Source organism: Sarcophilus harrisii, chromosome 2 (genome assembly GCF_902635505.1).
Source record: "Sarcophilus harrisii chromosome 2, mSarHar1.11, whole genome shotgun sequence".
Taxonomy (NCBI): Eukaryota; Metazoa; Chordata; class Mammalia; order Dasyuromorphia; family Dasyuridae; genus Sarcophilus; species Sarcophilus harrisii.
The window spans coordinates 433,638,204-433,662,028 of NC_045427.1; the positions used below are offsets into that span (position 1 = coordinate 433,638,204).

Genomic DNA, 23,825 nt, shown 5'->3' on the forward strand with positions numbered 1-23,825 from the left:
TCTGCCCACGGCTGTAGGCTACCGGCCCGCCCGTCGCGCTCCCACCAGGCTTCGCGCGCGGTCCCGCCCGTGCCCTTCTATCCGTCCGACGCGACCATAGAGAGCTCGCGGCACCGCCCCCGCTCCTCCCCCCCTCCCCTCGGCGGCCCGAGCGCCCGCTCGCGCGGCTCCCAGAATGCACCGCACAATGGCCCGACCGCCGCCACTACCGGGGCCTGACCGGGCCTGGCGGAGCCGGAGCGCGGCCCGCCCCGGAGCGCGGGGGCCCCGAGCGCGGTGAGTGAGGAGCGTGAGCACGGGGAGCGAGACCTGAGAGCACCCCCTCCCCCGGGGGGCCGCCGGGGCCAGGGCTGGGTGGACAGAGCCGGCTAACGACCGAGCTTCGTCCCCGCCCCCGCCCCGTTCCGCGCGCCCCACAGGGAGGGAGAGGCCCGGATAATCCGAGCCCACGGGGGGTGGGGAAGGAGGGGGAGACCCGGATAATTCCCCTGCGCGGGAGAGGGAAGCAAAGGCCGGATCTCTTAAACCCCGAAGAGGGGTAGCAAGGACCGGAAAGCTCCCGCTCCTCTTAGCCCCCCCTCCACCCCTGATAAACGCGATCGAGGACCCCTGGAGATCTGCCCTCGCTACCCCTTTGGCGGTGACGCCGCGCTTCTCCCAGCACCTCACCTTCCTTTTCCTGGGGGGCAATGGGGGGGAGTTCTCTGCGTTCTCGACCCCCCCCCCCCCCCCCCCCCCCCCCCACGTGATCCTGGCTCTCCAGCCCGCAGGTGCAGCCGCCGCCCCCCCACCCCCCCACACTTAGGTCCCGCAGTCTGTCACCGTGCGCGGTCTCTTCACCCGGGCAGGCTGCCCCCGCGATCTCCTGGGGGATCCGGCCCTCTGCCACTCGCGCAAACACGCAGCAGGCCCCACCGGTGGGCTGGGAAATGGAGCATAGCAGGGAGTGAAACTGCTCTCCCAAGGTCATGGGGGAAGCAGGGTTCCGAGCCGGCTTTTTTCCCCGGTTAACAGTTTCTTAGCCCCTGCCTTCCACAGAGGTCTGAGGGACCTGCAGAAAGCATATCCGGGCCTCGCTAATCCTGTTTGATGTCTCCCGGAGTGGTGCAAGCCGCTGAGGCTCCTTCGCGCCTCCCCCCTCCCCCCGTGTAATTCTCGGCGGAGCCTCGAGTGCCTAACGTAGCTCAGCTATTTCCATTTCCCTTCCTGCTCCTGTATTTTCTCCTCCGGGAATGCATCGTGAGGATTTGTTTCTGGTGCTGTGGGTCAGGGCCTGGTTGCTCTCTGTCTATTTATAATGTCTTAGTTGCTATTTTGAGCCCAGAGGAGGGGAAGGCGCCGTCCACCGCTTTGCACGTTTGCCCTTGGTGATGCTTTCAGTCAGCAGGTGGTGGGGCCAGTTTCTCAGATCCCTGGGTCCTGGAGAAGAGGGATAAGAGAGTCTCATGCTATTTTAGGGTAGTCATTGAAGTGGAGACTCTAATCCTCTGTGGGTCTTCGATTTGGTAAGAACTCACATGGAGCTTAACCCTTTCTTTGCTGTAGGGAGATCTCAAAGAACTGCCTTCTCGGGGCAGGAGGCCAGAGTAGAGTATAAGAGTAGTATACATAGAATGAGAGTATAATAGAGCAGAAGAGTTTCCATAAAATTTTTGTAGTGCCAAAAAAAAATTAGCTTTTCTGACTGGAATTAGCATTTGGAGAACTAAAGGATTGTCAGTATGTAATTCCTTCTGATTTAGATTTCCAAAAAAGGACTATTCATTTTTGAACTGCTCATATGTTGATGTTTTACAGTAATTTTTCCTAACTAGAGAAAAAATATTGCAGAAATAGTTCCCGTTTGTGATGGATTTTCTGTCCTGGAATTTGAACTTAGTCCTGTTAGAGGTATGCTTGGACTCATTTGGTAGGTGCTTTTTGGAGGTTATGGAATTTTGTAGGAAGCCAGTTAGGAGGAGTAGAAGTAGTGGCTGCAGAGGATATCCTGAAGGAAAAGGAGTAGTATCTGGCAATTAATTGTGAAGGAGAGGGGGAGGTGAGGGGAGAAGGAGAATGAGAGTGTGGGAGGGGTTGTGAAGGTAACAAAATTGGCTTTGGGACCAGAGGGAAAGAGATACATTCTTTAGTGCCTTATTGCCAAGAAGTGGGTAAAATTTAGACATCAAAGGAGGGCCTTCCCCAGTCCATTTCCCCTTCCTTCCGTCCCCCTCCCCCCCATCAGACACCAAAAGGACTCTGTGGAAAATGTTGGAGAACCACACCATGGGGAACCAGCTTACTAAGATGTCTTGTCAACTGGGAGGCAAGGATTGTGTTTGTTTTATGGGAACAGGTTCTGTCGGCTTCTCCAGTTGTTAAGGTCAATGCACAAGACCAGAAGAGCAGCTTAGGGAGAATGGCAGCCTTCTGAAGCTTTACTGAGGAAGGGGAAACCTGAAGGAGCAGGTACTCTTGAATAGCACAGAAATCTCATCAGGTCAGAGGGAGTATAGACAAAGAAACAGGAAAAAAGGAGATCTCCCCCAAAAGGATGACCAAGTTACACCTGTTTCATCAACAATCAGCATGTGACTGGGTGCAAAGTAATTCCACAACCACTTTGAATAGTATAGAGGAGGATAGGGTGTTCTTTTGTAGCTTTGAAAGCTACATCCCCATTGAGTGCAGCTCAAGAAAAGAGAACCCAACCATGTGCTTTTTGTATGGACAGAGCCCTTGTGAGGGCTCTCTTCTCAGCCCCCGCTGGCCTCTTCCTAGAAGCCCATTACTCACTCTTTCAGTAAGAGTGTATTGAGTTGCTTGCTGCTACAGTTTCTGCTTGTTCAGGAGAACTGATGAGGTGGATGTGTGGGAGGTGGGGGGACGGACTGTTCTCTTTCTGAGTTTGAGTGGAGTTTCCAGAACCAGTCACCTCTTTCATATCACTGAAAACCAAGTGACTAGGACTCACTTCTCTCTAATTTTCATCCTCACCTAGATAGCAGGCACCAGTTTGTTTTTAAGCAAAGGTAACTTCTAGAACTGGGGTTCTGTATCTTTAGTGTGCCTTGGGCATGGGTAATCTCTGGTATTATAAACAGGTAATTCCACCCACCCACCTCCATGGGGGAGGGGAGTAGCACAGCATGAGAACTGGACATTAAAGAAGTTTGAAGAGTGTTGTATGACAAATACAACAGTATAACCCAAGGGCTAAAGTGGGATTGGTTTTTAGTGGGCCATCCTCAACATGTGACTAGTGTAAAATGCTGTCACTTTTGTGCAGATCTTTCTAGACAGATCTGTACTTCTGATGGGAAAATACTTGTATTATGTTTGGCTATTTATTAAATAAGAGGAATGGTCTCTAAATGGGGGAAGGCTTGTCCATTGTACAGTTAATAGCTACTGTTCCTATTGCACTTTAACATTTTACAAAATCTTTATAGCAATCCCATGAGTTAAACAAGTACCTCGGTTTGTTTTTTTGTTTTTTAATCCCTGTTTTTTAGATGAACAAGAAGCAGTTTGCCTATGAATCTTATGACTTGGGGTTTGAACTTAGATCTTTGACTCCAAGTCTAATGCTCCTTCCTTACACCATATATTAATGGTGGTGGAATCGGCCTATCAACCTGGTTTATTTTTTTAGGCTTCCAGGAAATGTTCTTGTGAACAGCAGGTGCAAGCATGAGGAGCAGCCGTGCAATGGATTATCATGCCCTGGTCTTTATTATAAGCAACATAGCTTTTTAATATAGACCTATAGACACAGATTCCTTCTTGAGAAGTGCCTGTTTAATGAAATGCCATCCTCACCAGGATCAGCTTGATCTCATAGGAAAATTTTTCTCTGTTTTACATGGAGAATTAGCAACTATATACTAAAAGTAGCAAATATGATTACTTTTTTCTTTTCCATTTTTTTATTTTTATTTTTTTATTGAAGCAACATAATTATTTTTGATGGCACATTAAGTGGTAGTTATTACACTGTACTTTTTCCCTTACTGCTTTTAAGATTGAACATAGTAATATATTTATAGAGCTCAATCCTTTTAGTTGGTAGCCTAGAAGTAATCAGACACATAACTTTCTGCCTCCACCCATATAGAATCTTGGCATTCAGAACTTTCATCTCTTAAAAAACAATATTGGTTTATTTGGTTCTTATATCCCCTTCATTTCTGAATATGTTCTTAGTGAATCATCTCCTGTAATTAAAAAAAAATTTTTTTTTAAAGAATAGTTCAGTAAAATCATCCAACATATCAAATAAGTTTGACACTATATGCAACATAATCCCTGACTTTTTCAAAAAAAAAAAAAAAAAAAAAAAGAGGGAAGTACATTTTCTTAACCCTAAGGCTATGCATCAGTATAGTAACATAGCATTCCATATAATTTTTTTTTTTTGCTCCCCCCTCCCCCTTTGTTTTGAAGTCATTATATAGGTTGTTTTCTTGGTCCTTCTACACAGTTCACATAGGCCTTCATGCTTCTCTGAATTCTTCATATTCATTGTTTATTATGGGGCAGTAATATTCTATTTCTTCCATGCACTACAGTTTGTTTAGCTATTCCCTACTTGATAGGCATCAACTTTATTTCCAATTCTTTGCTACCACAAAAAAATTTGATATGTTTCAACATATTCAGTGCTTGCTTACTATATGCAGAACCCTGCTAGCTATAAGGGGAGCTAAATCTAAATGACACCCATTTGTTCTGGGTCTCAGCAAACTGGACTTTTCACTACTACCTATTATTCTGTCTTTTGCCATTTCTTTTGCATGAAATGGATTCCTTCCTTTCTGTTACCTGAAATGGACTCATTTCCACCCCATTTCTGTGATCTGAAATCTCTCGTCATTCAAATCCCAGTTCATGTCCCATCCTCCTCGAAACTTTTCTTGATTCATACACTCAGTCCCCAAGATGGGCTGACCCTTATATTTCTCATTAGCATTTTGTCTGGATACTTATATAATTTGCATTCCTTTGTACTTATTAAATGGCTTCTATCTTAATTGTTTGTGGATGTGTCTTACACCCACTTCTAAACCCTTCCCCCAACAATTGTAAACTTGAAAACAGGCATTATTGTCCTTTCATCTTTGTATCCTCCAAGCACTACATGTGGAGTAGGCCCTTTACAAAAGTAATTGTTTATGTTTCCTAAGCTCGTGGAACTAGTGTAATAGGAGGATAAGATGTATAAATAAATATACTATGACTTTGCCATGAAGAGTAGAACATGGTAAAGATATACAAGGTACCCTGTTAGGTCCTAGAAGGAAGGAGAGAATAGAGCTTTCAAAAGGTTACTAACCCTTTGTTCAAATAAAAAACTTTCTGGGATTATGTAAATCCCTGGGGGAGCTTCACAGTCAGCATATATGTAGCCTGTGTTTGAGTGCTCAGAAGCAGAAATCTCACCCTGGGTATGCTTGCCTGTACACTGCCCTATCAGCCTGATTCTAAGGGCAGGTTATTCCAAGGGCTCATTTCCCAAGCAGGGGATTCTTTTATTGCCATTTTTTGTTGTTGTTTACTTTTTAGCACCTTTCTGATGGAGGAAGAAAATTAAAAATAGGATAGAATGGAAAGTAAAATCTCTAGTAAGAGATTTGATGGGAAGATTCAGTGATTCTAATAGCTGAAATAAAAATTGAGGTATTGAATTTTGGAGAGCCAATGGACTGGACTGAAAACTTCGGTCAGTTCTTTATTTGCTGCTTACCAACGTCACCTCAAACAATTCTTTTTAACCTCGTTGAGCCTCATTTTCTTATCCCTAAAATGAATAAAATAGTGCTTGCATTACTTGTCTCGTAAAGATATTATAAGAAAAGAATACTTTGTAAATTTAAAAGTTCTGTATCTTTTACTATTGTCAATCTCCCTATTTGTATTAGCATAGGTAATCAAGACAACTCATTAATCCAATGCTGGCTTTTCTAATCCTAGTTTTTCTGACATTTCAGGTGAAGATATTTTTCTGAAGGCTCCTTTGAAAACTGTATCAGAACAGAGTGAGCACACTGCTGATGGGGAAGAGTTCTCATTAATATGGCCCTTCCCCATTAACCCTGCCATGACGGCATTCTTCACCAGTGTCCCTAACTGGATTCAAGATGCAAAGCAGGAGGAGGAGACAGGCTGGAAACTAGTTCCCAGGCCAAGAGGTCGTGAGGCAGAAAGTCAAGTCAAGTGCCAATGTGAAATCTCCGGTACCTCCTTCTCAGGTGGGGAGAAGCTGAGAACTCACAGCCTCCCCCACACAGAACAGAGACCATACAACTGCCCTCAGCTGCACTGTGGCAAGGCCTTTGCATCCAAGTACAAACTTTATAGGTAGGTGATAAAATTCACTATAGGGACAGCTTTGGAGCCAGAAATTCATTTGAAAACAAAACCAAGGAAACCATACATTGTTCCGAGTTCCCTGTCTTTTAAAGAACAATATACTTTTTGAGACCAAAAACTATGTTTTCTACATATTTGATGATGTTATGCACTTGTATTAATTGATGGAGGCTACCTTGAAAATGAAAATCAAAACTTTTAGAACTTGAAGGGAATTTAAAATTAAAGTATTATGATTTAGAGTTTATGTTCCCTGTTTTGGCCTACATAGCTTTCTCTTCCAGCTTACTAGAAAAGCTCTGATATGGTTTTTTTCCAACTTGATTATCATCCACGCCATCTAGCAGAATAGCAGTGAACTTGGAAGAACAACTTAGAATTACTTACTGGAATGAATTAGTCAGTTATGATGCAGATAGCTGAGTTTCCATTCTCATTTTCTCTTGTTTGTAGAACAAAATTGATAATGGATGTTTTCAGTTTTAAAAACAAATTTGAATATTTGCCCTGTCTACTTGTACATTTGACGTTGTTTATTAGTCTTTTGTCTGTGCTGTTGAGGAAGAAAGTAGTAACATAGAAAAAATCCTACACTGGGTGTCAGGAAGTGTTTTTTCTTGATTGCCACTGGGTGTGACCTTAGGCAAGTCACATCCCTTATATGGGTTTCATTTAATCTCCTCTGTGAATTTGATGACTTGAGTCACCAAAGTCCCTTCCAGAAAAAAGCAGCATTCTTGTGGTACACATATTCTCTTACTTCAAAACAATATAAATTAAACTTATAAGGATTAAGACTGTAAGACCAGTGAGACAGAGATCTTACTTTAGCTAAAATACTGTCTCTTCTTCAATACTTTGTATAGAGAGTTGGTATAGGGGTACCCTGACAAACACCGAAATGATTGAAGCTAAAGACCAAGAATAATTGTCATCCGAATGTCTACATCTTGACTCTTTTGAGAATTTGTACATGTAGTATCTGCTTAGTGTGAAACTATAGTGAAAGAATGTATATAAAGCATTTTGCAAAACCACTTAAAGTATATTTTGAAAATCAGGTAGAATGTGGCATGCTAGAGGTAGATGAGAGATTTTGTATGTGTGGCATCTTTATGGAAAAGGGAACTGACACATTAAGGATAAAGAGAGTTATGTTTCTAACTCCTAGCTTCTGGATCATTAGGCCTTAGTCCTCTTCCTTCCCCCCACCCCTCACCCCACCCCCACTTCAACCTTTGGATCAAAGAAGATTATAGGCTGAAGGTGGCCAGATCATTTGATCATCTGTTTTCTTTATCCAGGCATATGGCCACTCACTCAGCCCAGAAGCCCCACCAGTGCATGTATTGTGAGAAGATGTTCCATCGGAAAGATCATTTGCGGAATCACCTGCAGACCCATGATCCCCATAAGGAGGCCCTCCACTGCCCAGAGTGTGGCAAGAACTATAACACCAAGCTGGGCTATCGACGCCATTTGGCTATGCATGCTGCCACTAGTGGTGACCTCAGCTGCAAAGTGTGTCTCCAAACTTTTGAAAACACCCAGGTCCTGCTGGAGCACCTGAAGGCTCACTCAAGGAGAGCATCAGGTGGGGCCAAGGAGAAGAAGCATCCCTGTGACCATTGTGATCGACGTTTCTATACTAGGAAGGATGTAAGGAGGCACCTGGTGGTACACACGGGGCGCAAAGACTTCCTTTGCCAGTACTGTGCTCAGAGGTTTGGGCGTAAGGACCATCTAACTCGGCACATGAAGAAGAGCCACTCACAAGAATTACTGAAAATTAAGACAGAACCAGTAGACATGTTGGGACTCCTTAGCTGTAGCTCCTCAGTCACAGTGAAAGAAGAGCTGAGCCCAGTTCTGTGCATGGCATCCAGGGACATGATAGGGGGTAAGACCTTCCCAGGCATGTTACCTATGGGCATGTATAGCACCCACCTCCCAGCCATGCCAAGTTCAGGGATGCCCCATTCTCTGGTTCATAATTCCCTGCCAATGGGAATGAGTTATCCTCTGGAATCTTCCTCATCCATCTCCTCTCCACCACAACTTCCCCCCAAATACCAGCTTGGATCTACCTCATATTTGCCGGAGAAACTACCCAAAGCAGAGGTGGAAAGCTTTCTGTCGGAGCTTCCCGGAAGCCTGTCTCTCCCATCCAGTGAGCCCCAGTCCTCCTCTCCTCAGCCGGCCCTTTTGGATGAAGCCCTGCTTTCCAAGAGCCCTGCCAACCTCTCTGAGGCGCTTTGTGCTGCTAACATGGACTTTTCTCACCTCCTGGGCTTCCTCCCCCTGAATCTTCCTCCATGCAACCCACCTGGGACCACAGGAGGATTGGTCATGGGTTACTCACAGGCAGAAACTCAACCACTGCTTACCACTTTGCAGTCTCAGCCTCAAGATTCTCCAGGACCTGGGGGTCCCCTGAACTTTGGGCCCTTACATTCATTACCCCCAGTTTTCACCTCTGGCTTGAGCACCACCACTCTGCCACGTTTTCATCAGGCATTTCAGTAGGCTGAAGGAGGAGGTACCAGGCTTGGCCCTCAGGTCATAAACCCCAATTCTTCTTTCCTCCTCCTGTTCCCTATGAAGGCTGTTGAGCTTTCAAATCTGGGTTCAAGAGTGAAAGGATTCCAGTGTCTGTATGGAGCACTTGGGTTCAGCCTCCCAGAGCAGCCTTGTGGTTGCTTGAACCCTACCCCCGTGAAAAGATTTCATACAATAGGACTTCAGGTATTTTTGTTTGTTTGTTTTCAATCTGAATCGGGAGCCACACTTAGCACTCTCCCTCCCTAAGGCTTGAGAGCGTCATTCTTCTCTCTGGGGAGAGGGGCTCCTTGGAGAAGCAGGAACAGTGAGGTTTCACATTGGATTGTCTCAAGAAAATCAGCTGGAGAGGTCCATCTTCCAGTCTACAGTTGCAGACTCTATAACAGTCTCTGCTGGAGAAGGGTCTTCGAGAGATCAGTTCCAGTAACCTGCCTTGGACAGAGTGGGCAGGAGAAAGGGCCTCCTTGTTCCCTTCCCCCACTGCCCCATCCCTCTTTACCGCTACTCTACTCTGTATCAGTGTTGCCAGCAGTGATACCGTTTACACAGTTGATTCAGACACATCATTTCACTTCCCCCTGCAGAGCCGTTAGAGTAGACTTATTCCAGTGAGCATTGTTTACACACCACGAATCCATTCCCACCAGTACAATCCAGTTGACACCAGCATGAACCTTTTGGGTACCTGGTGTTAACTGGAGCCCTGTTTACATGATGGAGTCGGGTTTCACTGACTTCTCTTCACTTGAGGTCACATTTTTCCCCCATGGGGAAATAAACTGACTTTGGACTACTTCAGTTTCTGCCGTCCTCTGTGGCTCTCTTAGCTCACATTACCCCATGAGGCAGGCAAGGAGAATGGAGCAGTTTTTAAGAGGCCTGGATCACTTCTGCTCAAGTACACGTTGATCTCCTTTTGAATTGGAGATGGAAACAAGTTAAAAGACAAGACCTGGGGCCTCCTACCCTTCCCCTTGATCTTGTGCTATGCCTAGCTATATAGGAAGACATCTGGACTCCATAGGTTAGTTAAGATGGCAAAGGAGAGGTTATGAGCAACCTCATTCGTTCTCTCCAACCCCATTCCCCTTCCAGAAAGCTGTGGATTTACTGGAAGGATAGTATTCAGGAAGTTAGGATTAGAAAATCCCAGATTGATTTATCATTGAGAAGTAACCATATATGAACTGTTCCCTCCAACACTAAATTTCTCTGATCACCATACCCACCCCTGTATTTGTAGTCACTGATCTATCTAGGGTCTTTAATATGCAGGCTTTTCTCAGCCAAAGGACCATAGTCTTACTTTCTTTTCTACTCTTTATTTTTCCATCCTTGGTTTTATGTGGTAGTACCAAGGAAGATATCTGTCACCCACTAAATGTCTAATCCCTTTCGGCTTTCAACCACATATTCCCATCCATCTGTGCTTGTTTTTTAAGTAAATCTAGTCCATCTTCCTTCCTTACCTCCTCTCCCCCCCTTCCTGGCTTTGCCCCTTTATGTTTGTGACCCAACATGTGCTCCCACCAGCCTGCAGGCAGGAGTCCCAGGGCCAACATTGCTGGAACCCATCCAGATGTCTCTGTCAACCCAGGAAACACACATCTACCTCTTTCACTATTAACTCCACAAGCGCATCCAGTGGCCAGTCCCCTAGGGTTTCTCATTTTGAGCGATTCCCTCACCTATTGTCTCACTCTGGCTTCATCATTCAGTTTTTAGGACATTACTACTAAGGTGATTCTGCCTCAGTTGCTTACGCCTAGTTCACCTTTTGTAGTCTTTTGATTCCCTGCTAGGAATTATCTCAGAATTGCCATTTAGGAGAAGAGCAGATAAGTGATGCTAGGCACCTGCTCTAGCCTCTGGTATACCAGTTGTTTGAGGTGAAGGTGTTAAAACACATTGATGCCCTTAATTGTGAAGGGATGAGAATCAAATGAGCATGTTGAAAAAAATTAACCAGGGTAGTTTGGGATACTGTTTTCAGATGTAGAAATGTCTAGTCCTTCTTAGGTTTGGGCTAGGTGGTTTGCTTTCAAGAATCAGCTATAAGTGAATTCCATGGACTAATTATGTTTTCTAAAGAAAGGCGTTGGCCTTGTCCACATGGCCAGTTGCTGTTCATTTCATCTAAGACTTATATTATGGAAAATGGTAAAGGAGGGGCCAGTGGGGCTCATCGCTACCATTCATGACTTTATACTCATCTGTTGTATTTTGTCTTCACCACTGTACCCCCATCCCCCTCCCCGCGGTCACTGCACACTTGACCAGCAGAGGTCTTGGGACCTCTGGCTGTAAAATACAAATTTCCCTTAATCCCAAGTGGCAGGGGACTTGGATGTGAGTGTTTATTCATCTCTGTCCTCCCCCTGTGTGTGTCCCTAAGCCCCTCGTCCTCCAGCTTTCCACTTGCTTTCTCTTGCTGAAGTGACAAATGTAAAAGGGCTCCCAAAAACTTCATGTGATAAGCAAGGCAACTACTTAACTCTGAAACTGGTACCTCATTTCACTGTCCCCAAGTCCTGTTACCCTTTACTTCCCCACACCTACCTCTCCAAATATCCTCACAAATCACCATGAAATTACTATTTCAAGGTCAGTTTTCCAGTATGCCCTGTGCAGAGGAAACATCGGCAGCTCCTTTTGGCCAATAGCCACCTGATCATTCCTTTTTGGGTCCAAATTAGGGAAGTGAAGTTAACCCATTTTTTTTTAAAGGCTGAAAGTGCAGTTATTTTAAAGATACAAGTAGCTTAATAACTCTGTCTTTGCCCTGAATTCAGCACCCAGACAGATTTTTGTTGAAAAGTGCTGCAAAAACTCATTCACCTTGACCAAGGATAATAAATTCTTATGCAGCATTGACCAAAAGACAGCTAAGAGTTTGTACAGTCAAGGTAACTGAGTATCAGGAATATGAATTGCAGAGGAAACTCCAGTCCCAGTATACCTTTTTTTGCCTCCATCCCTATTCCCCAGTATTTTCCCACTCTAACACTGGCAGCTTTTGACTGACCTGGTTTTGCCTCCCTTGGGCAGCAGAGCTGGCCATTCTGTTCCCATCCTGAACCTCCATCAGTCTGGCTTCTGTGTAACCTGTTGTTCCCTGTTCCTGGTTTTTTGTTTGTTTTTTTTTTGGGGGGGGAGGGAGAAATGTGGCATGAACTGAGTCCCTGAGCCCCTATAGCCACAGGAGATGGAGAGGCCCTTTAATGAACTTTTTTAGCCTTTGACTAATGATATTTTGTTTAAAGTGGAAATCTGCAGAGCAGGTTTGATTACTTATGCTCGTAGATATTGCCCTAAGTTTATGAAATCCTCCTCACTCCCAATCTTTCCTTAGTGCCTCATTAAAATCCCTTCCCCTAATTTTTTGGTAGTTTTTTTCCCCATATCTAGAAGCTGTTTTTAGCACGATTTTTTTTTTTTTTTTTTTGGTAACAGTTTATATTGTACAGGATCAATATTTTGCTTTTTAACAAGGATATTTATGTAATAAGAAACTTTGCCTTAGGCAGGTGGTGACCAGAGAAGTCCAGAGTCTCTGGAGCCCCGACCCCGGCCTCTCCTAATACTAGTTGAGCTCTGAACCTGCTGTGGGAGGAACACTGCCAGTGACCTTCACAGCTGGAGGGTGGTATTCCCCAAGAGGAGCAAATAGGGAGGGTCTCCAGATGCCCAGGAGAAGGCTTTTCAAGGGACTGAGACAGGAAATAGTGGGGAGTATTAAAGGCAGCAGAGCTTTCTCAGCAGGCTGTCCCTGGTAATCTGGATGTTTGCCACCCTCTCCACCTCTAGCACACCCGCTCCTCAAACTCCCCTTTCCAAATCCTAGTCCTATACACACACACAGACACACCCCACCCCTGGCTGTTAAGGCCACAGAGCTGCCTGTTTGTAAGGCCGGACTATTTAAAAAGAAAAAAGGAAAAAAAAAAAAACAAAACAAAAACTTTCTAGCACTTTGTATACACAGTGAATAACCTCTTTTTATTGGAGTATTTTTGGCTTTATATAAAACAAGGTTTTTAATTGTAAAATATTAAGTGCCATTAGAAAATGCACAGGGCGTATCTTTGTTAAATTAGATTTTTCAATGTTTTACAGAATTACATTTTCAAGAAGAAAGTTTTTATAATGAAGTTGTTTATTAAAAACCTTTGAATGATGTGTTTGGAAGTTGTGAGCCTCTGATTGGGGAAAGGGTTGGAAAGATACTTGAAAAGAGTTGGAGCCTTTCAGCTGAATCCACAAACTGATTCTTTGATCAGCCAAGCAAGAGAGTGAGTGTGGGTGACATTGTAGGAACACTGTGGCCCACTGGAGAGTCTGGGTTTGGAGTCAGAACCTGGTGTAAATTCCAATACAGCTGATCACCTGTGCTGACCTTGGAGGAGTTGCCTGACCTTTCTTGATCTTTTTTTTTTTCATCATCTAAAATTCATGGGTTGGATGAAATGATCTCTAGGATTCCTGCCAACCTTTCATCTTGTTAAATATTCAAGCTGTTGGGTTGATTGAGATCCCTAGATCATACGAACAGGTGGATGCTGGATTTAGTATTAGAATGGAGTGCAAATTCTAGCTTCAAAGATGTATAAAACCACTGAAGTTCTTTGAGTTTCCTCATCTGCAAGATGGGGACAATATCTGTTCTGCCTCTCTCAAAGTATTAAGAGGAAAGTTCTTTTGTCAACCATAAAACATCAAAGAAATGAGAATTGTTATTCAGACACTGGTCACCACCACTAAACTCGCTGTATCAGGAGCCACTAAGACAAGTGAGTGTAAAGGCTTTGTCAGCTTTTTCTTCAGTCTATCAGTTCATTTTGTAAATGTGTAGCTCTTAAATGTAGGCCAGGTCAGTGGAGAAAGGGTACTCATTGGTTTTGGACTAATTATGGTATCTGATACCATAAGAGTTTAAAACATTTATTTTCTTTTGAACCTCACAACAAATCAGAGGTGGGTGCTAAAGGACCTGGGTCTGAATTCTTGTCCTGCGTCTTTGCTACATTCATGACTGTGCAAGTCATTTTCCTTTTCAAGATTGTCAGTTTTATGCAGAGTGGAGGGGGAAGCTAAAGGAACTCAGATTTTCTTCCAGCTTCAGTAGCTATGGTAAGCAAGTATGGCTAACTGCTGAGGAATTATGAAAGAAGACCACTGACTCCAGCCCTGTTTGTGAGATAATACTGGTCTTTTTGTATGGTATTTGGGTTTTAGATTCCCCAACACATAGTTGCCTCTACAATGTGTTCTAATGGAACTTGATCCTAAGAATGTGGGAATTCAGGCAGAATAATTTGAATCTAAACATCTCAGAAGAAAGACTACCCAAGTTGCTATAGTCTAATCCCTAGAGCCATTCAAGAATTATTGAGATGTGTTGCAGTGGAAAGTACAGTGAACTTGAAATAAAACCTAAGTTCAGATTCTGGCTAATGTTGTTTGCCACTTGTGTGATCTTGGACAACTCTGGACCTCAGTTTCCTTATCCATAAAATGAAGAACGTAGGCTCACTAACTTTTAAGATCCTTTTCAGTTCTAGATCTATGATCTTCTGAACTGAGGACAGTTTGGATTAGAGCAGGAGCATTGACAGTTTGGTTCAGTCTACATGAAGAAGCCAGGAAGTATGTTAGAATATTAAAAGCACTGTATTGAGAGTCAGGATTAATGGGTTTGAATTCCAAGTTCTACTTGCTTTACCTGTGTGACCTTGGACAAGGTGGTTAGTCTCCATTTTCTCATTTGTAAAATGAAGGGATTGATCTAGATGATTTCTAAAGTCCCTTTCAGGGTTAAAATCTTGTGATCTAAACAACCTTTACCTGTCCCTAGCACACTGAGTCATGGTAAGAATATGCCAAATAAAGCAAATTATATCAGATCCTAGAACATTACGGATCCAGGAAGGAATAGAAACAAAAAATGCAATGTAATGAATACCACTTTTTTCCTGAATTTATTTTTTTACTTTTCACTCATCGAAAAGGCAAGAAATGTGATACATAAAGGAAATTGTGTGAAACATTTCCATATTATCAGTATTGCAAAAAAAAAAAAAAGGATAATGATTCAGTCTGCATTCCAGTCAGTTCTTTCTCTGAAGATAATTTGCATTTTTCATTATGAGTTCTTTGGAATTGTCATGGATCATTTTATTGATCAGAGTTGTTAAATCTTTCCAAAACATCTCTATCATTTCTTATAGCACAATAGTATTTCATTACATTCATAGATCATAACTTGTTCAGCCTTTCCCTAATTGATAGGTATCCCCTCAGTTTCTAATTCTTTTCTATCACAAAAAGCTGCTACAGGTATTTTTGTATGTATGTATGTGTCCTTTTCCTTTTTTTCTGATCTCTGAGGGATAGACCTAGGAGCAGTATTGCTGGGTAAGCTTTTCTTGACAATTGAGAAAATTGATTCAAGAAAATGGCAGAAAAATAACCACATATACAATCACTCCATTGTCCATTTAGTCCAAAGTTGTAACATGTGGACCTCAAGAGTTGTCCCCAATATTTGCATCCAAGGTTAAGGATGGACATGAACATCCTGAGCTTCCTTAAATACCAGGTCATAGAATCTCAAGAGTTTGGTGTCTTAAAGGTTATCTGTTTCAACGCCAGCTTGAAAAATACATTCCTGTAGCATATCTCAGGTGGTCATTTAGCATCTACTTCAAGTTCTTGGTGCCTGGGGACTTTGCTTCATGAGGCTATGCATTGCATTCATGAACAATTCTTCCTCATAATGAGCTAAAACTGGCTTCCATGTTTCTCCCCACACTGGTCCTAGCTCTCTCCTTGTGGGTCAAGTAGAATTCATTGGAGCACCATAGAATTGGGATCCCAGTCTAATTGTTTTAACTTTACAAGTGAAGAAAATTACATTAAGCTCAGATAAGTGGCTTAACCAAGATTTCACGGGTGATACGTAGCAGAGCCAATATTTGAAACTGATTCTGATCCCAATCCCAGTACTTTTGCCACTATACCATGCCTTCTTTTACATGATAGAGAGGCTACTAAATGGCTTAGTGCTGGCCTGAGGACAGACTTGAATTAAAATCCTGTCTCAAATATTTAACTGGTTGTATGACTGAACCTCATTTTCCTTATCTGTAAAGTGAAGTTATGACACCTATCCTACAGAATTGTTATGGAGATAAATGAGATTTTATACATACATATACACAGATATCCAAATCTTAAAGCACTGCATAAATGTTAACTAACATGTGAAACTCTCTTTCTCTCTCTGGGTTAAGTGACTTACTCAAGGTCATACAGGTAGTAAGTGTCTGAGGCAGGATTTGAACTCAGCTCCTCCTGACTCCAGGGAGCTCTCCTCTTTACTACCTAACTTCCCCAGTTCTTCTTATATTTGAAAAAAGCAGTTATAATCCCTAATTATTTCAGGAATTTAAGCACTTTTTGAATTTTTGTTTTATTTTTAGTTGGCTACCACATTTTGAAAAGTATTGGGGGAGGAGGTTGTAGATCTTTTACTGTTGCAAAGTAAGCTCTTTCCAGTTTCAAGGGGTACATTTGTCTGGAATATGATGACCATTTCTAAGCTCTTCAAGATGAACTTCTTACACTTTTATATACTTGATTTTAAACTCCTCAGACCTCATTTTTCTGTGCTGAAAAGCCCCCATCTTTTTAGTCCTTATGCAGCAGTTGGTGAAAAGAACCCATAAAACTAATCCTAGTACTTAATGTATGATTTGGGGAAAACTCAACCTCTCTGAAATCCAATTTCCTCACATGCAAAATGATAGACCATGTAAGCATTGTGTAAAAAAGTTGAGTTATTGTCTTCCCTCACCTTTTTTTCATGGAGTTGCCTGATTGTAAACATTTTTAACTCTACTATGTCTTCCTTAAAGTGCAGTAAGTAAACTTGCACACAGTTGGATAAGTAGGATTTTGAGGGCAGAGTAATGTTTGTTGTCTAATTTCTGAAAATCAGGAAGTGAGTCTTTTGAAGAATTGTTTTGAGAGGAGCCTGGGGAATCCTTGGGAAATTGAGACCCAGCCAGGACCCAGAATTAGATACCCATTCTGTGCTCATACAGTTTTCTACATAGATTGTCAGATAGTAACCATGTGGGTATTGGAGACCTAATATCCATGAACTTTCTTTATGACCTTGACAATTTGCCAAAAAACATTCTTGTACATACCCAGTTTCCTCATCTGTAAAATGAGAGGACTGGATTTCTTTTGTGTAATGGGCTTCATTGGCATTTTGATGATGCTATACCTCCTCAGAATAATGCAGTTTAAAAAGATAAAAAAATTTTAAAAATGTCAAATTTCAATCAAAGATTAGTTAAAATAAAGATGTAATTTTTTTCCTACTCAAATTCATGGATATTTTGTAATTTATACACGTTTTCTTAGGAATTCTTGGACGAGATGATCTCATGGCTGTTTTTCTAATCTGATGTTCTAAGGTTTTCTTCTACTTCTAATGATCTATCTTTGGTGTTTTCTATTTCTTCTATCCCATATTCTGAGGTTACTTCAGGTTCTTGTATTATTTGGTCCTATGTTCCTTTCAATTCTTAAGTATTTTAATTATATATGTATATGTATAAATATTTCAATTCTTACATTAAGTTGTGTTCTAAGATCTCTTTCAACTTTGAAATTTTATGTGTTAAGCCCCAATCCAGCTCTCTCTTACACCTTTTGACTTTTCATGTTTTGAGGTCCTTTCCAGCTCTTCTTATGCATAAAATAGGTTAGTGTGATAATAGAATGATCACTTAGACTCTAGGATGGTGGATTCTAACTCCCCCCATCTTCACCATTCCAATCCTCCCCCTTTATCTTCTCTTCCCTCCCTTCTCCTTTCCCCTTCTCAGTTTGAGAACCCATTTCCTGAGGTTTCCAAAGACCAGAAATCTAATTTATTCCTTCTTGCCTAATGTTTGCTAATGTTCTAATGACAAGTCTGGTAAAGAACTTTGTACCAGTTCTTATAAGTCTGTGAAAAGTTTGTCAAGTTGCAGTCATTACTGTAATCAGTAGTGGCTAGCCCTGATTAGGGTAGTATGGTGGGACCTTACTATTTTCCTCAAATCCTGTTTCTTCAGTACTAGAATGAAAAGGAAAAGGAGGGGCATAGCTTGGCTCCCATATTTCAGTGTGAAAGCTAAACATTTACCTGAGACTGAGGACTTTGAGTTCCCCTTTGAACAGATCTCAGAACTTCAGGATTTACTGATAGCCTTGTCTCTAACTAATCTAAGTTTATGATAGGCCTACAGGAAAGAATATTGATTAAAGCTTTATGCCCCCACTCTAGGATTAGAGGTGGTTACCCTAAGTTCTCATTTGAAAAAAAAATGAGCAGGCAAAGGAGAAAGAACTCAACCATAGAAACTTACTATAGGAATAGGGAAGACCAGGGTTCATCTTCAGAGGAGAATATTAAAGGGGGGGTGGGGAAGCCTCTAGTTCCCCAAAGAGTACTGTTAAGTGATTACTTGCCCAGAAAGAATTTATAGAAGAACTCAAAAAAGATTTAAAAAACTGAGACATCTGTGGAGAAGGAAGGAATTTATGGCCAAAGTAGAACTAAAGAACATTATAAAATACAAAATGGATAATTTGATTATATTAAAATTTTTTTGTACAAACAAAATCAGTGCAGCCAAGATTAGAAGGGAAGCAGAAAATTGGGGAAAAATTTTTTTATATCCAAGGGTTCTAACAAAGGCTTCATTTCTAAAATATAGAGAGAATTGATTCAAATTTATAAGAACACAAGCCATTCTCCAATTGGTAAATGGTCAAAGAACATAAACAGACAGTTTTCAGATGAAGAAATTAAAACCATTTCTAGTCATATGAAAAGGCATTCCAAATCATTATCGATGAGAGATGCAAATGAAGACAACTCTGAGGTATACTCAAGAGTGTCTATGCACCTCTCAAATTGGCTAAAATGACAAGAAAAGATAATGAAAAATGCTGGAGGGGATGTGGGAAAACTGGGACACTGATGCATTGTTGGTGGAGTTGTGAAGTGATCCAACCATTCTGGAGAGCAATTTGGAACTATGACCAAAGGTCTATCAAACTATGCATACCCTTTGATCCACAGTGTCTCTATTCCCCCCCATCATGAATCAGTAATAACAAGGTAAGTTAAGGAATAGAAATGTTAATTATGTACCACAAGAATTTGTAAAATGATGAGAGTTGGATCAGAGGTTCCCTGAAACCCTTTTTTAACACTGAGATTTTTGTGAGCCTGTTTCTGGTCTGACCAAGATCTCAAAGAACCTTCACTACCACTTCTGAAGAATGAAGAAAGTAAAAGGAAATCCTAATATAGTTCAAAACCAAAATAAATAAAACACAAAAAACTGAGCACTGAGTTCAGAGTTTTCAGGAAACTGAGGCTGGAATCCTGGCTGTAACACCAATATTTGGCAAGTTGCTAGCTCCCTGGAGTCTTGTTTTTCCTCACCTATTGAACAGAGATTCTTATACTCATAATCACTTTATTTCACATCACAAAAAACCAATAAACAGTATATTTCTATAGGAATATAAGCTGCTATTAATAATAAAGGAAATACTAATCAGGTACCTAGAAGCACATCTGAAATCTGGATTTGACAAATGCTGGCATCAGGCTGCTTGCTGTAGTATCATCTCATGCCTGCTGTTTTTTTGAAAATCACCCCAAACTACAGAAGTGTTTTTTTTTTTTTTTTCCATTAATGGCTGTTCTCCTTCCTTTGACTACACACAGGAAATGGAAAAGAAACTAAAAGAAACTACCAGAGATCATAGGATGTAAAGTGAGAAGGGTCCTTGGAAATCATGTAGTTCATTGCCCTCACTATAATTTTCTATGAACAAGAATGTTTTCTCTCCCTCTTATTCAATTGGGCAGGGGAAGGAAAGATACCTTGTAACACATATGCATAGTCAAGGAGAGCAACCCCCCCACCAAAAAATGTGTATTCTGCATTTTGAGTTCATCACTTCTGTCATGTCAGGTGAGTGACACACTTCACCACTTTCAGAGTTAGTCATCTTTATAAACAACCTCAATTCACAAAGGAGGAAACAGATCCATAGAGGCTGGTGAAGTGGAAAGAATATAGGACTCAATCTTGAGCCTTTGAGCCTCAATTTCTTCTCCTGTAAAATAGAATTCCTTGAAATATCATTTTACAGGGTTGAGTGATTCAAGTACAAAAATGTTGGTAAAGCGTTTGAAAACCATAAAGCACTGTATAAACCTTAGCCATCTCATATTATCAAACTGCCCACGCAGTTATCTCTTTGGCTAGTTATCTAGCCAGAATTCCAGCCTAGGTCTTCTGACCAAATTGAAAAAGCACCATTGCATGGAGGTGCTTTTCAGCTGTCATGATTTGGGATCTACTTCCTATTTCCTAACCTCTCTTGATCTCCAATCTTGCATTTCTCCACCTGCTTTTTAGACATCTTGAATTGGATGTCCAGTAGGTATCTTAAACTCAACACATCCAAACTTGGACTCATCTTTACCTCAAAAACCTCTAACTTCCCCTGCTGCCAAGAGGACCATTATATTCTTAGTTCTTAAAGCTCCCAGCCTAGGTGTGATCCTAGCCCCTTTTCTCTTACCTCCCACATCCAATCAGTTGCCAAGTCATTTCTACCTTGGTTAACATCTGCATGTGCCCTGTTCTTTCCTCTGGCACAGGCACTACCTTGGTGCAGGCAGGCCCTTATCACTTTCCATCTGGAATATCCTCATATCTTGCTGCTTGGTCTCCCTGCCTCAATTCTCTCCCCACTCCATCCTCCACCAAACTGTCAGAATGATCTTCCTAAAACTCACCCCTCTATTCAGTGAACTCCAGTGACTCCCTATCACATCTAGGATCAATGATAAAGTCCTCTGATTTTCAAAGTCCTTTCTAATCTTCTTACACATCCTCTGCGATCCTGGCCACTTTGCTGTTCCTCAAACTCTGTCTCCCAAATCTTGAATTTTCACTAGCTGTCCCCATGCCTACAATGCTCTCTCTCCTCATCTTCCTTTCTGTCTCAGAGCTTAAGCACTTCTTTCTACAAGAAGCCTTTCCAATCTTCTGTCATCTTGGTGTTTTTCCCGACTCTCCCCAGTTTTTGCTATATTGTTGGTACATGTCTGTTGTCATGTTGTCTCCTCAATTAGACTGAGCTCCTACTAGAACAGACTAATTTTTTTTTAAACCTTTCTTTGTATCCCCAGATCTTAGTACAGTGCCTGGCACATAGTAGGTCCTTTAATAAGTACTACCTGATTCTTTTTATGCTAAGGTATAGAATTTAGAGCTGGAAAGGACCCAGAAAAATGAACTATCTTAAATGTCTTGCTCAAGCATCTTATAAAATTAGGATCTTACCTAATAAGGAGATCTAGTTATGTCTCTCCCTTACTCAAAAATTAATGGCCTTCTATGGTTGTCTTCCCTGCATTTGAATATTTGTGATACAGGCCAAGATCAGCAATCTATGGGCTCACTCATGGCTACTATGAGATCCAATCCATTTTTTTTTTTTTTTTTTTTTAACCGTATCTCATGGATGGGAAGGATTAAGGCTCTCTGATCAGTTGGGCTGCAATATGCAATCCAGGGAATGTCCTGGGCAAACAAGTTCAGTTTCATTTGCACTTCTGTAGATCCCCAAAAGGCTCTCATTTGTACCTCCCGCCAATGTCAAAGTAACCTTTTTTTTCCCTCATGCTTTTCTTCAAAGTTGGACACTTTTTTTCACCTTAATGGAAAAGTCAGAGTATAGACTCTAAGAACTAGGAGCTCTGTAAACAATTTCCAGTCCAACTTCTGTAAAGAGTTTCCAGTCCAACTATCCATCCTTATGCAGGAGGGAGGCTATGGAAAAGCTTATCTACTTTACACCAGAGAAAAACATTTGTTAAGGAAGTGTAACGGATTTAGCACTAGGTATGGTTAGCAGACTTAGTGTCTTACTACTAGACTGGTAGGGCTGAGGAATGTCACAGATAGTTTGCCTAGATCTTAAGAAAACGTTGAACAAAGAACCATGCTGCTCTTGTGGGAAAGATGGAGAGATGTGAACTCTTAGGTAGGGTGTTCAGGATTAGGTCAGTGAGAGTTCTAGACTGCTCCAGTCAAACTACATCTGAACTCTTAGTGGGGAAAGGGAAAGAAATAAGCATTTATTAAGTGCCTGCTATATGCCAGGCACTGTGCTAATTAAGTACTTTTTACACATATAATCTCATTCCATTCCGTACACATCCAGGTGTCATATTTTAGAAAGGACATTGACAAGGTAGAGGGACTCCAGAAGAGGAATGCTGGGTGAAGGGCCCCAAGCTCAAGCAATCTGAGGATGGGTCCCTCTTTACTGAAGGATGTGAAGTAGAGGCTGGGTGATTGGTTACCAGGGGGAAAAGGGTACAGGGCCTTCTGAGTCAGGTGTGGACTAGACTTAGTTTTTGAGTTTCCTTCTAATTTAGATCCTGTGATTGAACTCAACCCAAGTGTCTAGCGGTAGAGGAGGAAAGAGAAAGAGCCTATGGGGAATCTGAAATTCAAAGGCAAATTTTCCAAGTCCTGCTTGGGGTTATTTCTTGTTGATGGCCCTGTATTTTCTATTTTTGCTCCCTCTCTGCCTCCTCTAAGGGTCAGGACCAAGGCAACCAGAGGAGGCAGCCCTTTGAGTAAGGGAAAGACATGGCTATAGCTTTATATTTTTTTAATAAGGAAGGTGCTAGTAAGACAGTGCAGGGGAAAGACCATTGGATTTGTAGTCAGAAGACCTTGGTGCACACCCTAGCCCTGTCTCCTCTTCCTTTGAGTCTTGTTTTACTTGTAAAATCATCTGTACCATCTATCTCATAAGAAGATTGTCAAGAAAATGCTAGAGAAATGGGTATTATCGCTTTTATTTTTAAAGAACAGACATAATTTTTAAGGGGCAGACATACTCCTCAGAGCACAATACACAGATGAGTACAAGGGGGAACATTTTAATATGACTTGATTGATTGCTGGAAAGAAAAACATCATTGGTCTCATTTTAAAGGAATTTCTCAGTTATTTTAATTCAGAGATCTCATGGTATCCCTGAGCAGGGATAGGTTTTATGGTTCAACAGCTTCGTTAGTACAAATATTCAATATACATTCAAGTTTGAGGGAAACTCCTGAGAATGTGGCCAAAGAGCAGATAAATGTTGGAAAAGGAGTGTCCCTGGAAGGCAAGGGGAAGGGAGAGAAAGAGGAATGAAGGGAACATGATATAGTGCAGTGGTTCTCAAACTTTTGTTCTCAGTATCTTCATGTTGTTAAAAAATTATCGAGGATCTGTTCAAAGAGTTTTTATTCACATGGGTAATATTTATAGTTATTTACGATATTAGAAATAAAAAATAATTTTGAATTTGTAGACCCTCTGAAAGGGTTTCAGAGACCCCCCAACAATTCTTTGGACTACGCTTTGAGGACCACTGATATGGTGGATAGGATGTGATATTCCCTAGTCAGGAAAAACAGGATTCAAATCCCATCTCAGACATTGGCTGTGCTGGTCCTGGTGGTCCCTTTCCCTCTCTGGGTCTGTTTCCTCATCTGTAAAATGGACAGGATGACTTCTAAGGTCCCTCTAGCTATAAATATATGATCCTTTCTGGGTTCCTCCCCTAAAACATGAGGGGATCAAATTCACTGATTAGGGAAATTCAATCTCAGAAACTGAAAGATGCTTAAATTAATTCTGTCCAACCTGATCATTAGAGAGGAACAAAGTGATGTGGGGATGGGAGCATGCCTTGCTCATAGATAGAAAAGCACATTAGTGGCAGGGCTGGCACCAGTATTTTGATTCCCAGGTCAG

The 23,825-nt window shown here is 41.8% G+C and overlaps 1 protein-coding gene across 2 annotated transcripts in view; it reads left to right on the forward strand.

Moving 5' to 3' along the window:
- The first annotated feature begins 78 nt into the window (after positions 1-78).
- Positions 79-23,825, forward strand: part of PLAGL2 (PLAG1 like zinc finger 2) — a 29,311-nt gene continuing 5,564 nt past the window's right edge. The window contains exons 1-3 of one of the 2 annotated variants that reach the window (XM_031954117.1): positions 79-276; positions 5,970-6,339; positions 7,656-13,092. In XM_031954117.1, coding sequence (XP_031809977.1) covers positions 6,080-6,339; positions 7,656-8,877 — 1,482 coding nt within the window. In that variant the 5' untranslated portion in view covers positions 79-276; positions 5,970-6,079 and the 3' untranslated portion in view covers positions 8,878-13,092. Of the gene's footprint in view, positions 277-5,969; positions 6,340-7,655; positions 13,093-23,825 lie in introns of those variants that run through there. The other variant, XR_004232213.1, reaches the window with a different exon arrangement.